The 19,435-nt window shown below is 37.5% G+C and overlaps 1 protein-coding gene across 1 annotated transcript in view; it reads right to left on the reverse strand.

Moving 5' to 3' along the window:
• Positions 1-2,595: 2,595 nt before the first annotated feature.
• The window catches only part of ADCY1 (adenylate cyclase 1 (brain)), a gene marked incomplete at its 5' end in the record, with an annotated part of 44,486 nt that continues 27,646 nt past the window's right edge, over positions 2,596-19,435 (reverse strand). The window contains 6 exons of the mRNA XM_010193421.1: positions 2,596-3,182; positions 4,051-4,175; positions 5,804-5,918; positions 9,311-9,409; positions 9,793-9,939; positions 11,069-11,185. Coding sequence (XP_010191723.1) covers positions 2,844-3,182; positions 4,051-4,175; positions 5,804-5,918; positions 9,311-9,409; positions 9,793-9,939; positions 11,069-11,185 — 942 coding nt within the window. The remainder of the gene's footprint in view (positions 3,183-4,050; positions 4,176-5,803; positions 5,919-9,310; positions 9,410-9,792; positions 9,940-11,068; positions 11,186-19,435) is intronic.

Raw genomic sequence — 19,435 nt, forward strand, 5'->3', positions numbered from 1 at the left:
CGTTTGACTGTGGGAGAGGAGGATTAGGATTAGAAAAGAAAATGGAGTAAATTCTACTGTCACCTGCTAATCTTTTAAAATATTAAAGTGAATAATCCAAATTTACCTTCCTACGTGATCTTCCACTGATATTACTCCAGGACTAGGCCAGGAATTAGTCTGGGAATGAGATCAGCCTCGAAAATATTAGCACAGAGGACAATTCCTTTCTGATAGCTGTCCCTTTAGTGATAAATAATCAATGGTAATATGCCTATATCTTGGATCTATTAAAAAAGTAACAAAATTAATTTCATTGTGAGCTTTTGGGGTGGGTCAATGGCTGTATTTGGTCTATGTGTTCAAGCACTACCAGATCGACTGCTAGAATCTGAAGATGCTTTTAATAACAGTATATGTAAAAATTATGTTTTCTTATTATCAAGGAAATGGACTGATTCAAAAAATGCATAACGGGCTCCTTGTGAGTGGAACTGAGTGATTAATGCTATTGCACATAATGCTATTGCACATAATGCTTTCCACTTTGGTTAAAAATTTAACTTACCTGTGTGACAATTTAGTTCTTAAAAATCTATCAGAAAACATAAATATGCTGTGTGGATACCACTTATTCAGTTTAATTATGTAAATATATGTTCTTCTAAATCTGTATTCTTTACCTGTATTTATTTAAATGGCTTTGAATGCCTTAAAACCAGAATGAAATTATTCTAGAAATATACCTGTCAACTGGATAGCTGTTAAGGAGATAAATGCTGTGATTTTCCACAGATCAGCCAGGGTGCATACACCTAGTACAGTTAGGAAGATACTATCAGGGGTTTTTTTTAACAGTCACTTTAATCACAACACTAATTTTGCTAGCTTTGTAATGAAGCACCTAGCTGACAGGGTGCATAAAAATTAATTAAAACCCTGTTGAAAACCACTGGAGTCCCACAGCAGCCTGATATGGCTACAAGGAGCACAGAAACTCCTGCAGCATTTCTTTAACCATTTGCATCTGTTGACACTGTATTTATCCACATACTTTTAATGCAAGCAGTGACTGCTCAAAAGCAAATGAAGATTGCAGAATTGTTCAGAATCTTCTTTTCAATGAAGTCAGTAATAAAATAGGCCCACCAAAAGGAAATGCAAAATCTAGTACGTTCAAGTTTTCTCCTATATGATCTGGACAACTTCCACAGTCTTGGGTGGGTTTTTCACATTTGGTCTTGGGTTTTAATTTGGTTTTTTTTTAGGTTTTCTGGGGTTTTTGTTTCATTTTGTTTTTTAGTTAAAAGGAAGTTGTGCATGTTTTTAGACAATGTAAAGTTTTATTTCTCTTTTGGAAAGCAGTGGGGCAGGTTAGCTTGTGCATCTCCATCAGGACAGTATGGCACCTGTCCATGGAGCACATGTCACTCAGCAGGATGACCTCCAACTGCCCCCACTTTGAGTACGGAGCTGTACTCCACATTTCACATCCAGATCAGCATTTCAGGATGAAACCATGAACAATAGTATGTGGGCAGCATTAAAGAAAAAAGCAGTCAAAATATGTTCCCTTTTATGCAGATTAAGAGCAGGCCTCACTTTCCTGGCATGTTCACCAGTGTGCTCCTCATTTGGACAAAGTCTGACTGTGCTTGTTTCACAGAATTATAGCTTTCTATAATTGTACAGCTTTGAAGATTGAGCCTGGGTAGAATCAAGATATAATAAAACTGTGGCATAAATCTAAAAATCAATTAAAACGTAAGACTAGGTTGGCAAACATGCAAATGTCACAAAGCTAGCAACAGCATGTTTGTCACCAGTACATTACTATTCTTTGAGCTGTTTAGAAAGGTAAAGTTAAATCTTGGAACTGAGCCACAGGACTTGTGCTGTTTGTAAAAGCCTGAAATTATAGCATTCTTCTGCTCTTCCATAAAATCAGCACTGTACATAAAGGAATGTTTCTATATTGCATAAGCATATTGCTGTGCTTGCAGGGTGCTCCTTTATCTTGCACAGAGTCAAAAGATCTGTGAAGAGGCAGCAGCTTCCAAAACTCTACCACCTCTTTTTTTTAATGGAAAAGATATATATTGTTCTTCTGCCAAACCTTTAAGCTTTGTGATTTATATACTTCATATCCTAGTGATATGGTTTCAATTGGAATTTTTTTGAAGTTTTTGGAGCATGCAAGGAGAATTTAAAAAAATACATAGGGTTTAGCAATTAGCTGAATCCATCCTTCATTAATCTGCCATTGACAGCAGAATGAACGCTGCTCTCATTGCTTTAATGCATGCACTGGGAGCACAGTTTTCCTAACTCTTGCTGTAGCCCTGGACAGTCTCCAGATGCCCCACACTCCACAGTTAGACGCAGCTTTGCTAATCCCAGACCCAGCAATGTTGACTATGACAGAAAGAGATCTCTCTTTGCTACGTCATTGCAGGTGGATGTGTAAATAAATACATATTTTTATGTTTATCTCTATAAATCTCTATTAAGTCTACACAGGACTGTTTGTATATGTGCATATATAGATTAAAACATATATACACACACACAGAGAAATAATTGCTTGCACGTTTGTCTCTTTTTTTTTTCATTTACCCTTTAAAAACACCAAGAAAATATTCTTCATTTCCAGAAAATCAGGTTTTGACTTTTTCTAACAGAATTGCTAGCCCTTATATGTTTCATCCCAAGATTTCATTACACGGTCCCCAAGTTCTCTTTGGTTGGGTTGTAGTGGTCCTTGGTTAATGCCATGGCCTATGATCTCTGATCCCTTGGTAAAAATTCAGGCAACCATTGCTCTCCAAGTTCACTGCAAATGGCACAACCACATCTCCTTTGCTCTACGCCTCCTTCACAGCTGGCACAGAAGGAAGATAATGCAGTGTTTGATTTGTGTGAGTTGCAGATGCTTGACCTGCTCCAAGCCCAGGTTTTACAGTAAAGCTAGCAGCTGAGGACACCGATGGACAGCTGGTGCCCAGTTTTGTTTGAATGTTTGCTCTCCCGTAAGGGTACATTTTCCGCTCTAAGTTTAAAGACCGTGTTTGTGAATTATTTCCATCAGCCTTTCCTTCCAGGAAATAGGTCAACATTTCACCTTTTCCCTTTACACTGACTTTACCCCTGCAGACGAATTCATAACTGCACCTTTTTAATATCCGCTGAACTTCTTCTGTCACCTGAAGACAGAAAAAAAATAACTATTAGTTTTTCCTGTTCATATAAGGTTAGTCCTAGAACTGTCCACCCTTCCTTATTTTACTTCTCTGTCATGAAATACACTTAAGCAGAATGAATTAGCATCTGCTGTTGCTCTTGGGCTCACTTAGAATTTTCTTAAGGAATTAAAAATCACTGACCGAACTGGAATCTGAGAAGCACAACTTCTGGTCTTGAGCTGAATAATTACACAGACAGATTAAGCTCAGTCCAACAGAAATGTGTACCCAAATTGTCCACTATTGTAAGCTGGATCAGTTCCAGTGACGTTAATTTACTCCAGAAGAACTTTTGATCCCTGGAGACTAGACAGGTATTTTGTCTGAAGACTGCAAGAGTTCATTGAAATTTGAGAGGTGCAGCATAGCTTCTAGCCAAGCTCTGGTAGAACAACAACGTTCTCTGTCTGTGTAGGCTCTCTGATTGCAAGTATCCATGGAATTTTTAAAGCTACATAAAATGCAGCAGGATACAAATGGACACAGATACTTTCCTTGTAGTCTTTATTCAGGACTTATATAGCCCAAGGACTGGCTCACACATTGTTGGCATTCCTAGGCTTGCCTCCAACTGTGTGCAATGCAGCAGAGAACTGTTTCTTCTGATGGGAAATGTTTTATTTGAGGTTTTCGTTGCCACCAAGTAATGAAGCATATATAATGGAAAGCAAGTATACCTCTGATGCTTGAATCATCTGGAGAATGTTGCTTTTTTAATAAGAACCACAAGATCAAGTGAGGCTGTGTTTTCTAAGTGGTCTTGAAAATGTAACCACAGATAGAACAGGAGGTATATAAAGTTTGCAAAATTGTCTCCGAATGCACTCACCTGAATTTTTCCCTGTACACCAGTACTATCCATCCGGCTGGCAACATTTACAGTGTTTCCCCAAATATCATACTGTGGTCTTCTGGCTCCAATTACTCCAGCCACTACTGGCCCGACATTAATACCTAAAATCAAAACAATTACTTTGATTTCAAACACTATAGCATATTAGCCAAGGGAAAGATGAATCCTGCAAAATAGATATAACAAAAGTACCTTAGAATGTTTCAGGTCATAGAACATAATGTATGTTAAATTAATTCCAATTGGACTTCTGTAGTTGTAAAAGGTTTAGAAACAAAATAAAGACATACACAGAGACATCTATTGAAAATGCAATATGACAGACAACACAAAACTTTGGCGTATCTGTGGACTATTTTTTTTTTGTTCGTTTTAAGAAAAGAAGAAAAACAATGGTAGTGGAGAGTTTAGCCGTAGAACAATTCAGGACAAACTGTTAAAGATCTGTAATGATTTGCTATGACTTCTATGGCGATTGCTCATTTAAAGCTTTTTAACAGAGGTTGTCCAAGCAGAACAGAAATACTGGCCTGGAAGACATGAGGAATAGGGTAAGAGATGTGTGTCACACTGCTTATCAGTAAGGGACAGCTCAGATCAGGGAGACACTGGAAAGACAAGAGTATGTGAAAATGGCTCAAGAATAATTTTGTGGAAACCACAGGGCTTGATTCTACATTTCTGACTGTTTTTGACACATGCTTTGGAAGAAAAAAGAAGATACTCCTTCTTCTGAGTGCTCTGAGGAGCTGCAGATGCTAAACCCTGCATGAGGTTCTCTGCAAGGGCTTTCCCAGGTGAGTTATGCAGAAGAATGGAGGTTAGATATTTGTCTTCTTCCCCTTTGTGAACCTGGAAAGACCAGTTATAACAGATTTCAAAGAGATTTTTGGGTTTGTAATTATTAGGATGTACAGGAGGGCGAAGATGTATAACTCTCCTATTGCTACTCTTGATGTTTTTGGACTTTCTCAATCTGCTGCTGCTATCAACTTCACTTTTCCCTTTGTCCAACCCATTCTCACAGTTCAGCCATAAAAATATATATAGAAAAAGTGGAGAAAACTATCTGCATTACAATATGCAATGAAAAGAGAACAGCAGTGGAAGTACCATTGGAGAGCAGCAAGATGCAGGGAAGGAAGGGAAGAAGAGAACTTGCTCTGTAAGAAGGCCGGGAGAAAGTACTCTAACTTGTATGAAATGTAATAACATGTAAAGGTTAAATAACAATAAATAACATAGGAAAGATTGTGTTGTGAAGACCAGAGGATACAATTTGTTGGAGAAAGCATTTGTTGGTTGAGGTGATCTGGCATCTGTGGACAAAAAGCTCCCATCACACTTTTACTGTCAACAAAGCTTTTGCAGATGCAACTTAACTTGATAGCTAAAAAGTCAGATCTAGTTTTCAGCAGTTAAAAATGCAAAGCAGTGCAAGCGACAAGATTAGGTACACTAATCATATTGTATAAAATTATTGGTGCGGTTTCCTTTTAGGGATGTGTAGATTAAGTAAACACACTGGAATTGGAGACAGTTATAACTCTTAATACTGATGTTCACCATCCAGCCTGCTGACCTTCTACATGGATGTGACTCTCCCCTTAAAGGAGGCTCTTCAATTTTAATTATGAATGTAGGACAGGTAAACTTTTGCAGACAGCATAGGGAAAGCCAATGAATAACAATGTTCTGTTTGTGTGATAATTGCAGAAACGTGACTTACCAACTCGTAGAACAAAGTCGTTGTAAGACTGATAGTTGATTTCATCAAGAACGTCAAACATCTCTATTGCAAAATCTGCCAGTGTACTCAGATGGGAATAAATTGATTTTTTAGCCTAGAAACAAAGTAGTATTGCACATAAGATTTGTATGGTACTGAGAGGCAGGTGAAATATCAAAATGAAAAACAATGAAAGCCATCAGAATGGATGGCTTAGGAAAAGAATCTAACCCATTTTGTTGTCTGTGAAAATAAACATTTGATGGTGGTTAAAGCCCATGCATTCTTTTCTCAAGTACTGAATTCTGTTTTTTTTTTTCTTCTTCTCTCTTTTTGATTTCTGGGAAGAATGGAAAGCAAAGTTCCCGTGGTAAAGTGGTTCTGTTGCTAGAGAGCTGCAGATGTTTGTTGTGAGTGTAGCAGGGAATATAACCTGCTTTCTTATAAAATTGCTTTGCCTGATGATTATTAATAACTATAGCTTCTGCCCTCTTCTCCCTTTGGGGTTTTTGCTAGCTCCATGGGGTACATGCTGTTCTCATTGACAAAATTCCTCTTAGGTTTAATCCTCTGAGATGCAGAACACCCCTATTTTCTTTCCTTCCAGGAAAGCTGAAGTGAGTTGTTATAAAATGCATCTAAATGAACTAAAGCAAAAGCAGAAGGGATCAAATGAAATGCTGAAGTATCAACTAAACATGAGAAAATAATTTTTACAACTTCATTCTAATTAAACTGTGGAAATAATTTGCAGAGGAAGAAATATTTGCTACAAGTAGTAAATTTACAAGTATATTTAAATATACTTTAAATATACAAGTATATTTTCCTGTAGTTCTAGAATTTCTTAAGTAGCATATCATGGGAAAGTGGAAAAAAAAGGTTTGCATGTTTGCCGTGTAACCCATGCCCTTCCTCCAGGATCCACCTGGAACTAGTTAAAGACAGGTTACTAGAATAGGCCTTTGATCTGACTCACTATTGTTGCTCTTATGTTGTGCTCTTATTTGAATAATAAATACGAAATCTTGAACAGATTCACAAAGTGAAAGTGGGCTAAAGGTAGGATATGGTGAAAGAAATGCAGGGTCAGTGGCAGTCTAGCTTCAGTAGGGTGTTGCACAACAGGGCTGTGGCAGCTGGCATGAGATAAGAGCTTGAGTTTTTGTCATGATAGTGAGATTGTATAAATGGAGTACTTGACAGTGGCTGAGAAACAGATAGCTATTTGCTTTATTCAGCTTAGTTTGAAAGCATTCCTTCATGTGGCTGAGAAACTTACAAAAATTAGAAAATAATGGTAAAAAAGCTATGAAAATCATTCTTGGATCAGTTCCAGTTTTTAGAAAGGATAATTTTATTTACCCTCCTGGCATTCTGCTTCTTGCAATGTGAAATAGCTCTACTCTTTTCCAGCCTCATCAAGACAAAGGAAGAACAAGTTTAAAGATCTGATGGCTACACTTACAACAGAGAAAGAGAAAAATATTGAATGTCTGGAGATGTGTATAATTCTATTTAATCCTCTAATCTTTATATTTCTTATCCTTCAATTTTTTTGCTGCCTGATGAATGCCCTGATTTCCTGCAATGCCTCTCAGGGTTGCGGAAGAGAGGACTGGTGACAAATACTGGATGTGCTGCAGGTGATTGATGACTCTCAAAAGGCTTACTGGCAAACTCATTTGAACCTGCACTGGAGATCACCACAAAGTTAGGACCCTAGTGAAGTCAGGACCCTGGTGAAATCACAGACATAATTTCAAACAATAAACTTACATTGGGCAAAAGTTCTACAAAGAGCTCGGTTTGTGTGCTGCTCTGATGATGTAACTGGCAAGCAATTATTTATTTAAACATCAGAGGAATAGTTACTGGAAAGACTGCCCAAAACATCACAGCAAAACCCCTCTGACAGAGGCAATACACATTTACTATAGTCACTGGCTGAAGTTAAGCTGCAGAAACAGCAGTCCTGTAAAATACAGGATTAAAATATTAAACTTCATCAGGGTACTGAGTTCTTATGTGTGTGAATATCCTCAGTTAAGAACACAGTTAACCCCAGCCACTGTTTTCTGCTTATGACCAAATCCTAGTGTGAAATTGGTGGCTCACAATCAGAAGATATTCTGATGAAGTTGGGACACCACTGGCAGAGGGTAGACCAGAAGCACTCGAGTCTCTCATGGCTCTCCATGGCCACATATGAGTTTGTAGGGCAGCCCAGAGACTGTGTCACAGCTGGCAGTGATTGTCTGTGCATGACAGGCTACCCAGGATCATCGGACTTCTAATACATAGCTGCATGATGAAGACCTAGTGGGAAACTGCGAAGAGGATGTGAAGAATTTCTACTTTTTTCCACCACACAAGCAGTGGGAGGAGATCACAGAAAAGCTGAAACCCCAACTTAAAGTAGAAAACATTGGCTGTTTTGTACAAGATCTTTAGGTTTTATGGAATACAGAATGCTAAATAAATTCTACCTGTACAGAAAAGATCAAAATTTGCCCCAACATTTCAGAGAAAGACAGAGTTCTGTACAAGACCTTCTGCTGTGATTTAGAATGCATTACTATCATAAGCTCAGAGTCGTATCTTCAGTACTGGGTTAACTCAGCTGACCCTTCAGTTTGCAACTATAAAATACAGGAGATAAACATGTTTAGGTTTTGGAACATATGCTGCCCAAGTTACCCAATAACACACTTGTTTTGAGGATTATAGTTCAAAGAGCATTTATAGCAGACACACAGGTATGCCGTTGCCTGTTTGCCTGAGATCACACTGAACAAAACAGGGTTTTTTTTTTTTCTCAGGACCCAGAAGTCAAACATTTTGGCATAAACAGAGTTTAAAAAAAATAAAACTTTTTGTAGTGTGTACATTTCTAGGAATGATAGCATCAGTTGTAAATACCCTGCAGACCAGAAAATTAGCTGCATGTTATATACTCCAACATGATTCTAAGAGTTTATTTCAATGTGGCCTTGCTTTTATTTACTTAACAAGGATATTTGTTGCTAGAAAGTTCACAGGCCATCTTCTGGCCCTTTTTTGCTTTTCATGGTGGGGTTTGGGAGAGGCTATTCGTTTTAATTGTAGGTTGCACCCAGATTTCAATATAAAAAAAGTAAAAAGTCTCCCATTGTGATTGATATTCCTGAGTTAGTTTTGAGCAATTCATTATACCTGGAGTCTGCCCTTCCCTGCATCTGACAAGGTCACCTAAGACACTGTGTTTAAAACACTACCACTCTGACTTAGGAGCGTTGAACACCAATTTTCAGAAAATCCAGAGCTGCAGACAATGAAATCCCAAATAAAGATACATGAGCAACTGCTAGGATAGCATTTTTTCTTTGTATTTCAGATTTCAATTGTTGTAAAGAAGTAATACAAGTTATCTATGATCACATAGAGTTAGTTGTGTTTCTGATGTTCCTCTGGAAATTGAAGGAGAAGAGTTCCTCCACAAATGACTGTCATATAAAATCTTCTTACCTTAGTTCCCGAAGTAGGTACGAGTCCCACAGCTGCCATATATGTACTTCCAATTGTCTTGATCTTTTCTATGTCCTTATAACATTCTTTGTCCATAAGCTTTGTTTAAAACATAAAACTGTTAAATATTACATAATATTTTAGACAAGCATCCATAGTTATCAGGTAATATGTGCAAGCTGATTAAACCATATTATTTTTGGTAAGTTGAGGCTTGCCAACTTTGAGGTCATTATAAAAACTAGTGTTAACTCGTATTTGAATACTCTTCCTATATTAGAGGAATCTGAGGTCAGACTCACATGCCTAAAAGTACAATCTGGGCACTTTGGAGAAGCCTAGTGGACAGCAACTACAATTATATACGAAGTTTACAGTACTGGTTTTTTTAGGCATTTCAGGATATGCAGAGTTGCTACAGATAATCTCTGATGATAGTAATTTGGTAAAACTAATATAGTCAAAAGACGTTTAGACCTTACCTCATCAAAATCAGCAATGATTTCATTCAACAGACGTAAACATTCCACTCCCATATTATTGCCATCCAATTCGATGTAGAAATCATTGAAATTTGGGATGGAAGCAAACATCACTCCTACTTGTGAATATGACTGGTAATAAAGGTCCTGCAGTTCATGAGCATATACAATTTTTATTTTAAAAGATTAATCTAAACCAAACATCATTATTACAATATCTATTGTACTGGTAAGCAATAGCTAGGACAAAAGCCATCACTTTTGCTAGAGAGAAAGCCTGCCTTATTAAAAACACATTGAAAGATCTCTCCACTCAAACAACACAAAAGAAAATTAACATCTAAGTTATTAAAACCATTTAAAACTACTTAGTATTTTTCTCTGCTTAGACACTGAAGAAATGAGTACAAATTTGTAGACAGTCTTAACAGCTGTAGAACTTCTATTGTATGAGAAATATAATGGCATTTTCTCAATTTTGTTTTATAACTAAAATAGGAGACAAAACAATTTTATCCTGAAGCACAAAACCAACCTTGCTCCTTCATGTCTTTCCCTTTGTTGCAGAGTTCTTTATTCAACATTAACAATTTAATCCTGTTCTGCATGGTAAGGCTTCTGCTTAAGAATTCATAGAGCTCGCAAAAAGTAAAACTACTTTTCTGTGGTTCAAATGCATTAATTCAAACTCTCAAGAGTAGTATCATGGCCATTACAGCTAGTCCAGTGCTGCAGGTATTGCAGCTGCACTGGAAGGACTCTGGTACGGGCTTCCTGAACCACTTTATTTAATCACTGCAGCCTGTCTTCCTTGAGTGTGTACTATTTTTTAACTTTAAATGGATGGGTTTGGTAATGGCAGCGTATTTCCAGAACTAGAGTGGTTCTCATGGAAGTGCCTAGCAGTTTGTACACTTTACACTCAGAACCAAACTGAGCTCATGAAATACTGTGATAAATCACAATTTTCTAAATTGATGAAAAAAATTAATTAGTTACTTGCATGCAGACACTTGGTTGCACTGACATTGAATGACACAACATTCCCTATCCTTTTTATTATTAGTATTCTTCAGAGGAGGAAGACACTACAGCAAAATAAATAATCCCAGTCTAATTCTTTAACACAAGTTTTTACAAAACTATTCCTTTTAACAGGAATGAAATTTTATAGGTCCAAGCCTTTCTTGAAAACATACAGTTGAAAGGTGACCCAAGCTACACAGGGTCACACCCATACAACATCACTACGCATTTGAATTGTATCTTGGTTTACCATATTTCTGGGATTAGACATAAGAAAGTGCTGTGCAACATGTGCTGGCAACAGGTTGAAGAGAATTCTTTTATTATCCAGCTTGACTCTCTCCATATCATCTCTCTCTTCTTCTGCCTGTGGCGATACAGGAAAAGAAAAATTGTTCAAAAAGCAAAAAAACTTACTGAAGCTATCAAAAAGCTTCTGTTAATTCACCCTTTGAAATTAAACTGAGCAAAATAATGCCTGCAAAGTAGAGTGGGAACAGTTCTATACCATGCTTTTAGATAGGAGCAAAATCCTGCTTTAAGTCCTTAGAAATTCAAGTTAAAGTCTCTGGGCTGATCAGCTTGATCAGCTAAGTGTATTGGTGTCTTCTGTAGTTCTCTGTTCATTTAAATAGGCCCTTGATATTTTACAGAGTAAAGAGCTAGAATAATCCCACTTAAGTCACATTGGCTTTGGAGGCCAATTACTTCCCAGGTAGGTGGAGACAGTGACAGCAGTATTTGATCCACCCTTCAAAAAAGAGAAGCCTGGAGAATCACCAGTGTTTAAAGCAAACCTATGTCATTTTGCAGTAAAATGGTAACAGACCTGGTAGGACAGTAACTTCAACAGTGAAAAATAGCATTTTCTATTCTATTATTCTATTTTAAAATAGAATGTCCCTAAGAATGATATGCAATTTAAAAATATTTTAATATAAAAAATAATTAGCATTTCTAGAGTTGGTTTTAATTACTCTGGTATTTGTCATGAAAATATCATCTGTGCACAACAGAAACAGAATTTCTATCATTCATGTGAATTACAGCATTCAGACAGAATGCCTAGGAGTTAACACAGCTGAGGTCCTTCAACCCAAGATATTGGTAACATATCACAAGTGTCTTGACTCCCAGGAGTTAGAGGGAGTCATACATTAGAAACAATTATAAAAATCAGACCCCTTATTGGAAAAATACTGAACATCTAGGGATCTCATTTGGGACTCTTAGGTTTGGAAATTCCAGCTTAGTTCTTGCTAGACTCTTCTCTGCAATTTCCTTCTTCTTGTCAGAGCGACTTTTGGCCCCACATTCTGATTTCAATTAGTAAACATTTGATCAGTAGCTTATAATTCACCCCATAGAAATCACAGCTCTTCAATCACACTCACAAAATCGTAACACAAATATTCAGCCGTGATCTCAATATGATTTTGTTTATCTAGTCACAGACAGCAGAAGCCTGGAAGGACAAATTCTCAGGCATTATTGAGAAACTACAATCACGTAAACCACTGAAGAATCTGCTCTAATCTTTCTTGGTGTCCCTTTTGTATCTAGAATTCGCTATCCTGATCTGTTACAAAGTCCACATACTTTTCTCACTATCTGTCTAAGTAGGAGAAAACTAGTCACCTTTTGCCTTTGTACAGTCTTACAATATTCTTTTAATGTGATTATTTTTCTGGAAGCTAATTTTTGCTTTCTATGACAAAACTTAGGAAACAACCTTTTTATTCAAATCACAGTCTGCTTTGCCTTGCAGTTAACTTCTGTATTCTTAAATTTCTTTACAAGTAGAATGCTGAAAGAACACTAGTTTTATAAATATAAATTATTCAGGAATAATTTCCTTTTGAAATAAATACTAAGATCTTCCTCTAATTTGTGTAATAATAATAATCAGAATTTATTCCAGAGGTGAAATATCAGTAAAAGTTAAACAGCAGTTAAGCTCTGCAAGAAATACACCTGAAATTTTTATCCTAAGCAAGTAGCTATTTCCTGTCTGTGAATTTTTTTCCTGACACTTTTTTTACTGTTTAAATGTCATATGCTGTTTTCTTAAAATATCCATAATCTATTTTGGTGGTATAACTCTCTCTCTGACTTATTGTTGTCTATAAACAGGTGTAATGGGCTCTTGCATTTAGTCTGACTGTTGGAATGCAAATGTTCTAATAGTAAAAATAAAAAGCTTTTTCCAGCTGAAAATACAAACCAAGCTTAAAACTCCACTTTTTACATCATATTGGAATATGCAAAATTTTACTCTGATGACAGCAAAGAGATTTGCAAACTGAATTCATGCTCTAAATAACAAAATCCATTTTGGGCTAGCTCATTTTCTCTATTTTTTAAGTAAGTTTTTTGTTACTTTCTTCCAAGGAACATTTAAGCTTCTCAGTTATGCTCCCAATACAATATGGGGCAGAAGAGCAGCCTAAAGAACAATACACCTTTGGGCAAGGGTGTAGAGATTTCTGGACAAGTCAAAGTAATCAAGTAGGGGTAGGTAAGTGAAGTAATCACTTTTATGCATTCCATGAACATTGGAGTTGCTCGATCACTGTCAGCTGCTGTTCCTTTCTGATCTGGAAATGTGTGATCAGATTCCTCTGCTTTGGCCAGTTGTGGACCAAAGCGTTCATTTTGGAAGACATGTTTGAGAAGAATATTCAGCAATATGTAGTGTTTCCTAGCATTGTGTCTGAATCACAACAAAGATTTCAGAGCAAGGCACAGCTCAAGGACAAAGCTGCCAGCACTGAAGCAGATCCTTGTGGCTTTGGTCATGTTGCTGGACTTCTGTCTGGCCTTTGACATACAGAAATAAAAGAAAAATCTAATATATCAACATGAAATAAATGAGAAAGTACACTCTAGCCTGTTGCATTTTGGATTTTTCTTTCTGATGGAACTTTGAGGTATGTGATGGGTTTTCTCCTCCTTTCTGTCTCACTCAACATGGTCATGAAACCACTGGGAGATAAATGTCAGTGACACTACTGTGTGTGTGCAAGTATGGATGTGAAAATGTTCACAATGATGGGACCACAGACGTGACTAAAAGGCTGACAACTGAGCTCTCGAGTGAAGAGCTAGTGCTTTCAACCAAATGAAAAGTCATTACTGAAGGGGTTGTAAAATCCTCTAATAGCAGGGAAAGGCATCAAGGATGTCACCATTGCTAAGAAACGCAGCAGAACGCAACATTTCCAACATACCTAGCAAGCACCTCTTTAGATGCAAAACTGTTAACTAGAATTTTAACTCTGCTGCCAGAAATGAGATTAAAGCCACTAAGGTCATGGAAGGTCCTAAAATAATACCATGGTGGGTAATGGTAGCAAACCCTGAATAGAGACAAATTATGTAAACAGCAGAACGAGGTCAAGTGCACTTAGCTTTTGGTGCTCTGGCCTATTTCAGGTCAGACACTTCCAGCCAACAGGGAGAGAGGAGTGGTGTCTCTCCCTGTGATTCAGGAGGACATTTGCACTAGCAATGCCTATGTGCAGTGCCATGAAGAATAAGCGGTGTTAGCTCTGCCTGACTCAGTGTCCTGGTTTAGTGGGACAGAATTTTAGAGTCAGTTTCTGTTGAGGAAAACTGCAATTTTGTAAAGACTACAACATTGTGTTTCATGGAAATGAAGTTGATAAAAGCTTTGTAATAGGTTTCAGCTAATCCTGATATGCAGGTTGCCATAGTACTCAAGGTCTTCTGTGGTCTTGGGATAAACATGTGCAGAGGCTGGGAGGAGTGAAAACCTAGGTGACCGCAGGCTGCCCAATTAATACTATTCATACCATCAACATCACATTTACTATAAAACTGGAGAGTTTGCTGGGGATGGCCCTTCCTTTGTCTACCTCTTCGTCCTTCCTTTTTCTTTCCTCTTCATGGTAGACATCTTGAGAGGGACTTGTTCACCGTCCTAACCCTGAGGCCTACTCACCTACAATATTGGCTGAGTATAACTCTGTGTATTTTATAACTGTTATTAATATTTGTTTACTATGATTATAAATATTATTATTTTACTAAATAAATTTCTGTTTCAACTCACGAATCTCCTTTCCTTTTCCCGACACCCCTCCCCAGGTAGGGAAGAGGTATCAGGTGACAGAGCAACTGTACATACCACAACAACTAGCCCCAGACCTAGAAGCAAAACGTTCATGGAATTGACATAGCACTCTTTCTGAGCTACCTAGTTGTGTTTAAAATCAAAGTATATTAGCTTAGACCACACACTGGGTTAGTACTGCTGTATTGTTGCTGATACTTTAGCCATAGTCTCTGCATGGATTGCACCTACACCATCCAGACATACCAAATGTCTAACATACCTGCTGGGGATTTGAACTGAAGTGTACCTTTTCTGCTACTACTGCGCAGAGTGTCAGTATCCATCCTCTCACCCTGTACTGCCTAAGACAGCTCACATATATGCAGCTACTCAGGAGCTGCCTGAGGAAAGAGGAAAGATCCCTTTGTGTCTCTTGCAATGGAAGATAAGGAGTGAATGTTAGGTTAAAAAGGACTTGGTCATGTTCAGCAGAGAGGACGCTGAAACTATTCTATCACACAGCTCTATGGGGAGGAAAGTATGGATTACTGATATTTTCTGGACCCTTTTTACCTTCCTGCTTTCAGTCCTTCAGGGAAATGCAGTGAAAACTGCCTTTCCTTCTTGTGACTCATGAACTCCTAGTGCCTTCTCTTTGAGCAGCTGAGATAAAAGGATATGTAGGCATCATCCCTTTCCCAGGCAAAACAGACACTGAGAAGGGAGAAGGAGTATTTGGGGCTGAAGAAAGAAGATTAAAATAGCAGAGCTCACAGGTATTTACATTCCTGGTGGAAATATTATCCAGACAGCTAAATAGTATCCAAACCCTCATCTATTTGCCCTTATTCCTATTGGTTAATTAAGGAAAGCTGCCAGCATGGTATTTATGCAATAGCTGCTGGCTCAAAAACCAAGGCTCAAATTTATTGTGAAAATAAACAAGAAAGAAAATACATAGGCATGAGCAACATGATTTTTCATATTCTGCTTTTAGCTTACAACTGTTTGGTATTCGTGGCAGCTAGGTAATTTTGCAGAGCTGCAGTATTTAAAAGCAGGGTTTGTTTTGGCTTCAAAACTGGTGGCAAAATTAAAAATGTTCTTTGGTACTATGGCTTTTGACATCAATGTAATAAACAGCTATTGCATTTCACAGTTACACAGCGTCCCGCAGATTTTCCAGTGCTGGTATCTGGTTATGCATCCTCTGTCTGAGCTGTTGTATCATCTAAGCTATCAGGTGACTGTTTAATAAGCATAAAAATGCTGGAGCAGTGTCACTGACTGAAGAGTTATCACAACAAAAATCCACTGTTTCGAGACACAGCGAAAAAGCAGCCGGGCTCGGGTGCCGCAGAAACACCATCTCTGTACCTGAAGGTGGCACTAAAGCCACAGGGAAGAGACCCAGCACGCTGCTGCCTACAGGACCAGGCTTTTTAGACGATCTGCAAGCACACCTGGCAAGTCTTGCCTGCTAGCTGAAATACGTATTTCTTACAAGTGCCATGGATTCGAAGTGACAGCTGAACGATACCCTGGTATTCCTTAAAGACTGGAGCAATCAGTCATATCATTGTATTATTTTCCTCCCCTGATAAATTCTGGGTGAGTGAGCAACTCCATTTTCTGGGGGGAGATTTAGCTTCATAAATTTATTGCTTGTGTTTATTTGTCCCTTTCCCCTCCACATTTTTTAAAAATGATTTGCATAAGCAAAAGTGATTGTCAGCCACAAACAAGCAAAATGTTCCTATATTTGCTATTCACAGCTATTGTCATATGAGGTACATAGAGTTACTCATCAATATTATGTAGAAAATTAAATTCTCCTCCCACTGCTTGTTCAAAAATACCTCAAACAAAACAGATACTTTCTGGAAATACTGTGATATTCAGAAAGTTTAAATATGGTATAGAAAAAACATAGCAAAATCAACAAGAACCTGTAACACCACTGACATGTGAACAGTAAGTACAAATATAAATGTTTTAACAACTTATAATCAATTAGAAAAATCATTTTTTTCCACACAACATACATAAATCATAGTGTATTATCTCTGTTCTTGTTACCTAAATTAGATTAACTTTTATTGAAACTGTGCCATTTTTCTAAATCAGTTTTTCATTTTTGAAAAACTACAAGTACACATTGTACCATACTGACATATCTTTCATACAGCAGTGGCTGGCTACTGAGAGATGTGTCTCTAGCTCTAGCAGTGGTTCATGCAATTCAGTGTTTGCACAAAGAACCTGCATACACACTCTGTAAAACAGCACAAAATCTCCACAGTCCCTGTGCACTGTCAATGGTCTTTCTAAAACTTCTGACCAAGAAGATGACCAAGTTAATGCAGCATGGTTCAACGGTAAATACTACTGTGGTTGTAGAGAAGGATGACCAAGAAAGCTGTTTAACCATATACAGGGCTCCTGCAGTTCAGCAGTTACAGAAAACTGTCACTCAGCAAGGTGGTTTTTACCCTTGTTTCCTCTTAAGATTGTTAAACAATTAGTAGCTTGGAGTTTGCTAAATATTCAAAGGCAGTTTTAACATACTGATTTTTCCAATCAACAGTCTTCTCAGAGCTTTTAATACTCCAATATTTACTCTGCTAAAGAGCCTAATAAGTACAAAGATAATGTTTTTTTTTCACTTATGTATTTGAACAGATAAGCACCATAAGCACTTCTGTAACATCCATCACACAGCACTTCTGCATGTTACGTTAACTGGCGCTTTATACAATCATTTGCAACCAATACACAGAGTGGAAACCAGGACAACATTCTTTACAACATGTTTTTCCCGTTATTTATTGTACAGAGAATAGATCTTCCATGTGGAATCAAGAAGAACAAGGGTATATGCTCAGATCGTCAAAGAGGCCAAGCATCTACCCAGCACAGAGATTTCAAAGAATGATAATGTTGATCCCTAACTTCTGAATTTTCTACCTATACCGATTTCTTTTTACCTTTCTGATTATTATCATGCAAATCTCACATACAAGATGGTACCACATAAGTACCTGATTTGCAATTGAAAAGGTCTATAAATGGCATTTGATCTTCTCAGATGAACAGCAGATTTTGAAATGCTACCTGAAGATGCCACTGGACATTTGATAGGCATCCATATGTCTTAACTCCCCTTACTGCCCTTTGGGGTAAGTGCACAATGGTTTTAACAACAGTGGTAGATGGCTAGGTATTTCTGTAACACGTGGCTCCAAGAAAACATAAAAAGTTTCTATTTCTTCCTTTACTGTTGTCCTATCTGAAAGACAGATTTTGTCTTTCAGCAGGCAAGCATCCCATTACTTTCCTGTACTTCAATTTTATAACTAATCGATTGCTAATTAAAAGACAACTTAAAACTAAGAATCATTAAGCAGTACTTTCCTCAGAGATGCACAATTCACCATGCAAGTTATAGTAAATGTAACTATAAAAGACATTTAAGACGCTGGAACTCACTCTTGACCTGTTGAAAGGCCACAGAATAGCAAAACAGTATCTTCCTGCTTGCTACTCTATTTCATGGCTAGGAATAACATTCAGAAGGTCTCCTATTCGTGGATCATATGGCACTTGCATACCTCCACCATGTGCTAATCCATATAAGATAACCACTATACAGCTAGTCAGATGCTGCTCTGAGCTTCAAAGTCAGGGTTGTTTGATTTGGTTTTTTTTTTCTATCAGAAAACTATATTTGGCTCCACAGCAAGCGGAAACTATTATCTGTTTGTCCAAAACAAACTTCTGAGGCTGACAGGTACAGCACCTATCAATACCTCAGGTCATAGGACAAAAATGAAATGAAGTGATCATGTGTTGTTGACTCTGTTAAACAGCACAGAGTCCACAAATTATAGAACAAGATAAACTTAAATCATAAAGAAGGTGAACATGATCTTAGACATCAAGATAAACAAAAAATCCCAACAGAATTCAACTGTGAGGTTGAAAAATTTAAGAGCAGAAGATAGAGATAAGTAATTCCTGATTTCTCCATTCTACGTAACGCAGTAGCATCAGCGATGTGTTCAACCCATGTGTTCCAGTCTTGATCTTACACATAAAAGCAAGAACTGCGATGATTTATACAGTCCTCTTAACAACATACTTAACAGGGTGTAGGTGAGAACAGGATGTGACCTCTGTGAAGTACAAGAGTGTAAGATTTATCAGAAAGGCAACTTCAAATTCCACCAAAAAAAATTTACATCTTCTTAATCTTTCTCCCTCCCTCAGGGATCAGTGTGAAACACTTTGGAGGTAGGAATGCTGAGAGGGGTGCTGCTGAGAGGGGTGACGGGAAGTGGACATGTCCTGATGCCCTTGCTTATGGCTAATATAATTTCTACAGGTTTTGCTGTGATTAGTTAGAATAGTTAGGAAGTGTATTTAAAAAAAAAAAAATCCATGTGCTTGGTATATAAATAAATTTCTGATCTTTCTTTGGGAATGAGTTCCACAGTTTCATTGTATGATAGGGGTATAAGTATTTAGTTTTAGCAGTTT

The sequence above is a fragment of the Mesitornis unicolor genome, unplaced genomic scaffold, assembly GCF_000695765.1.
Source record: "Mesitornis unicolor isolate BGI_N332 unplaced genomic scaffold, ASM69576v1 scaffold9731, whole genome shotgun sequence".
NCBI classification, from domain to species: Eukaryota; Metazoa; Chordata; class Aves; order Mesitornithiformes; family Mesitornithidae; genus Mesitornis; species Mesitornis unicolor.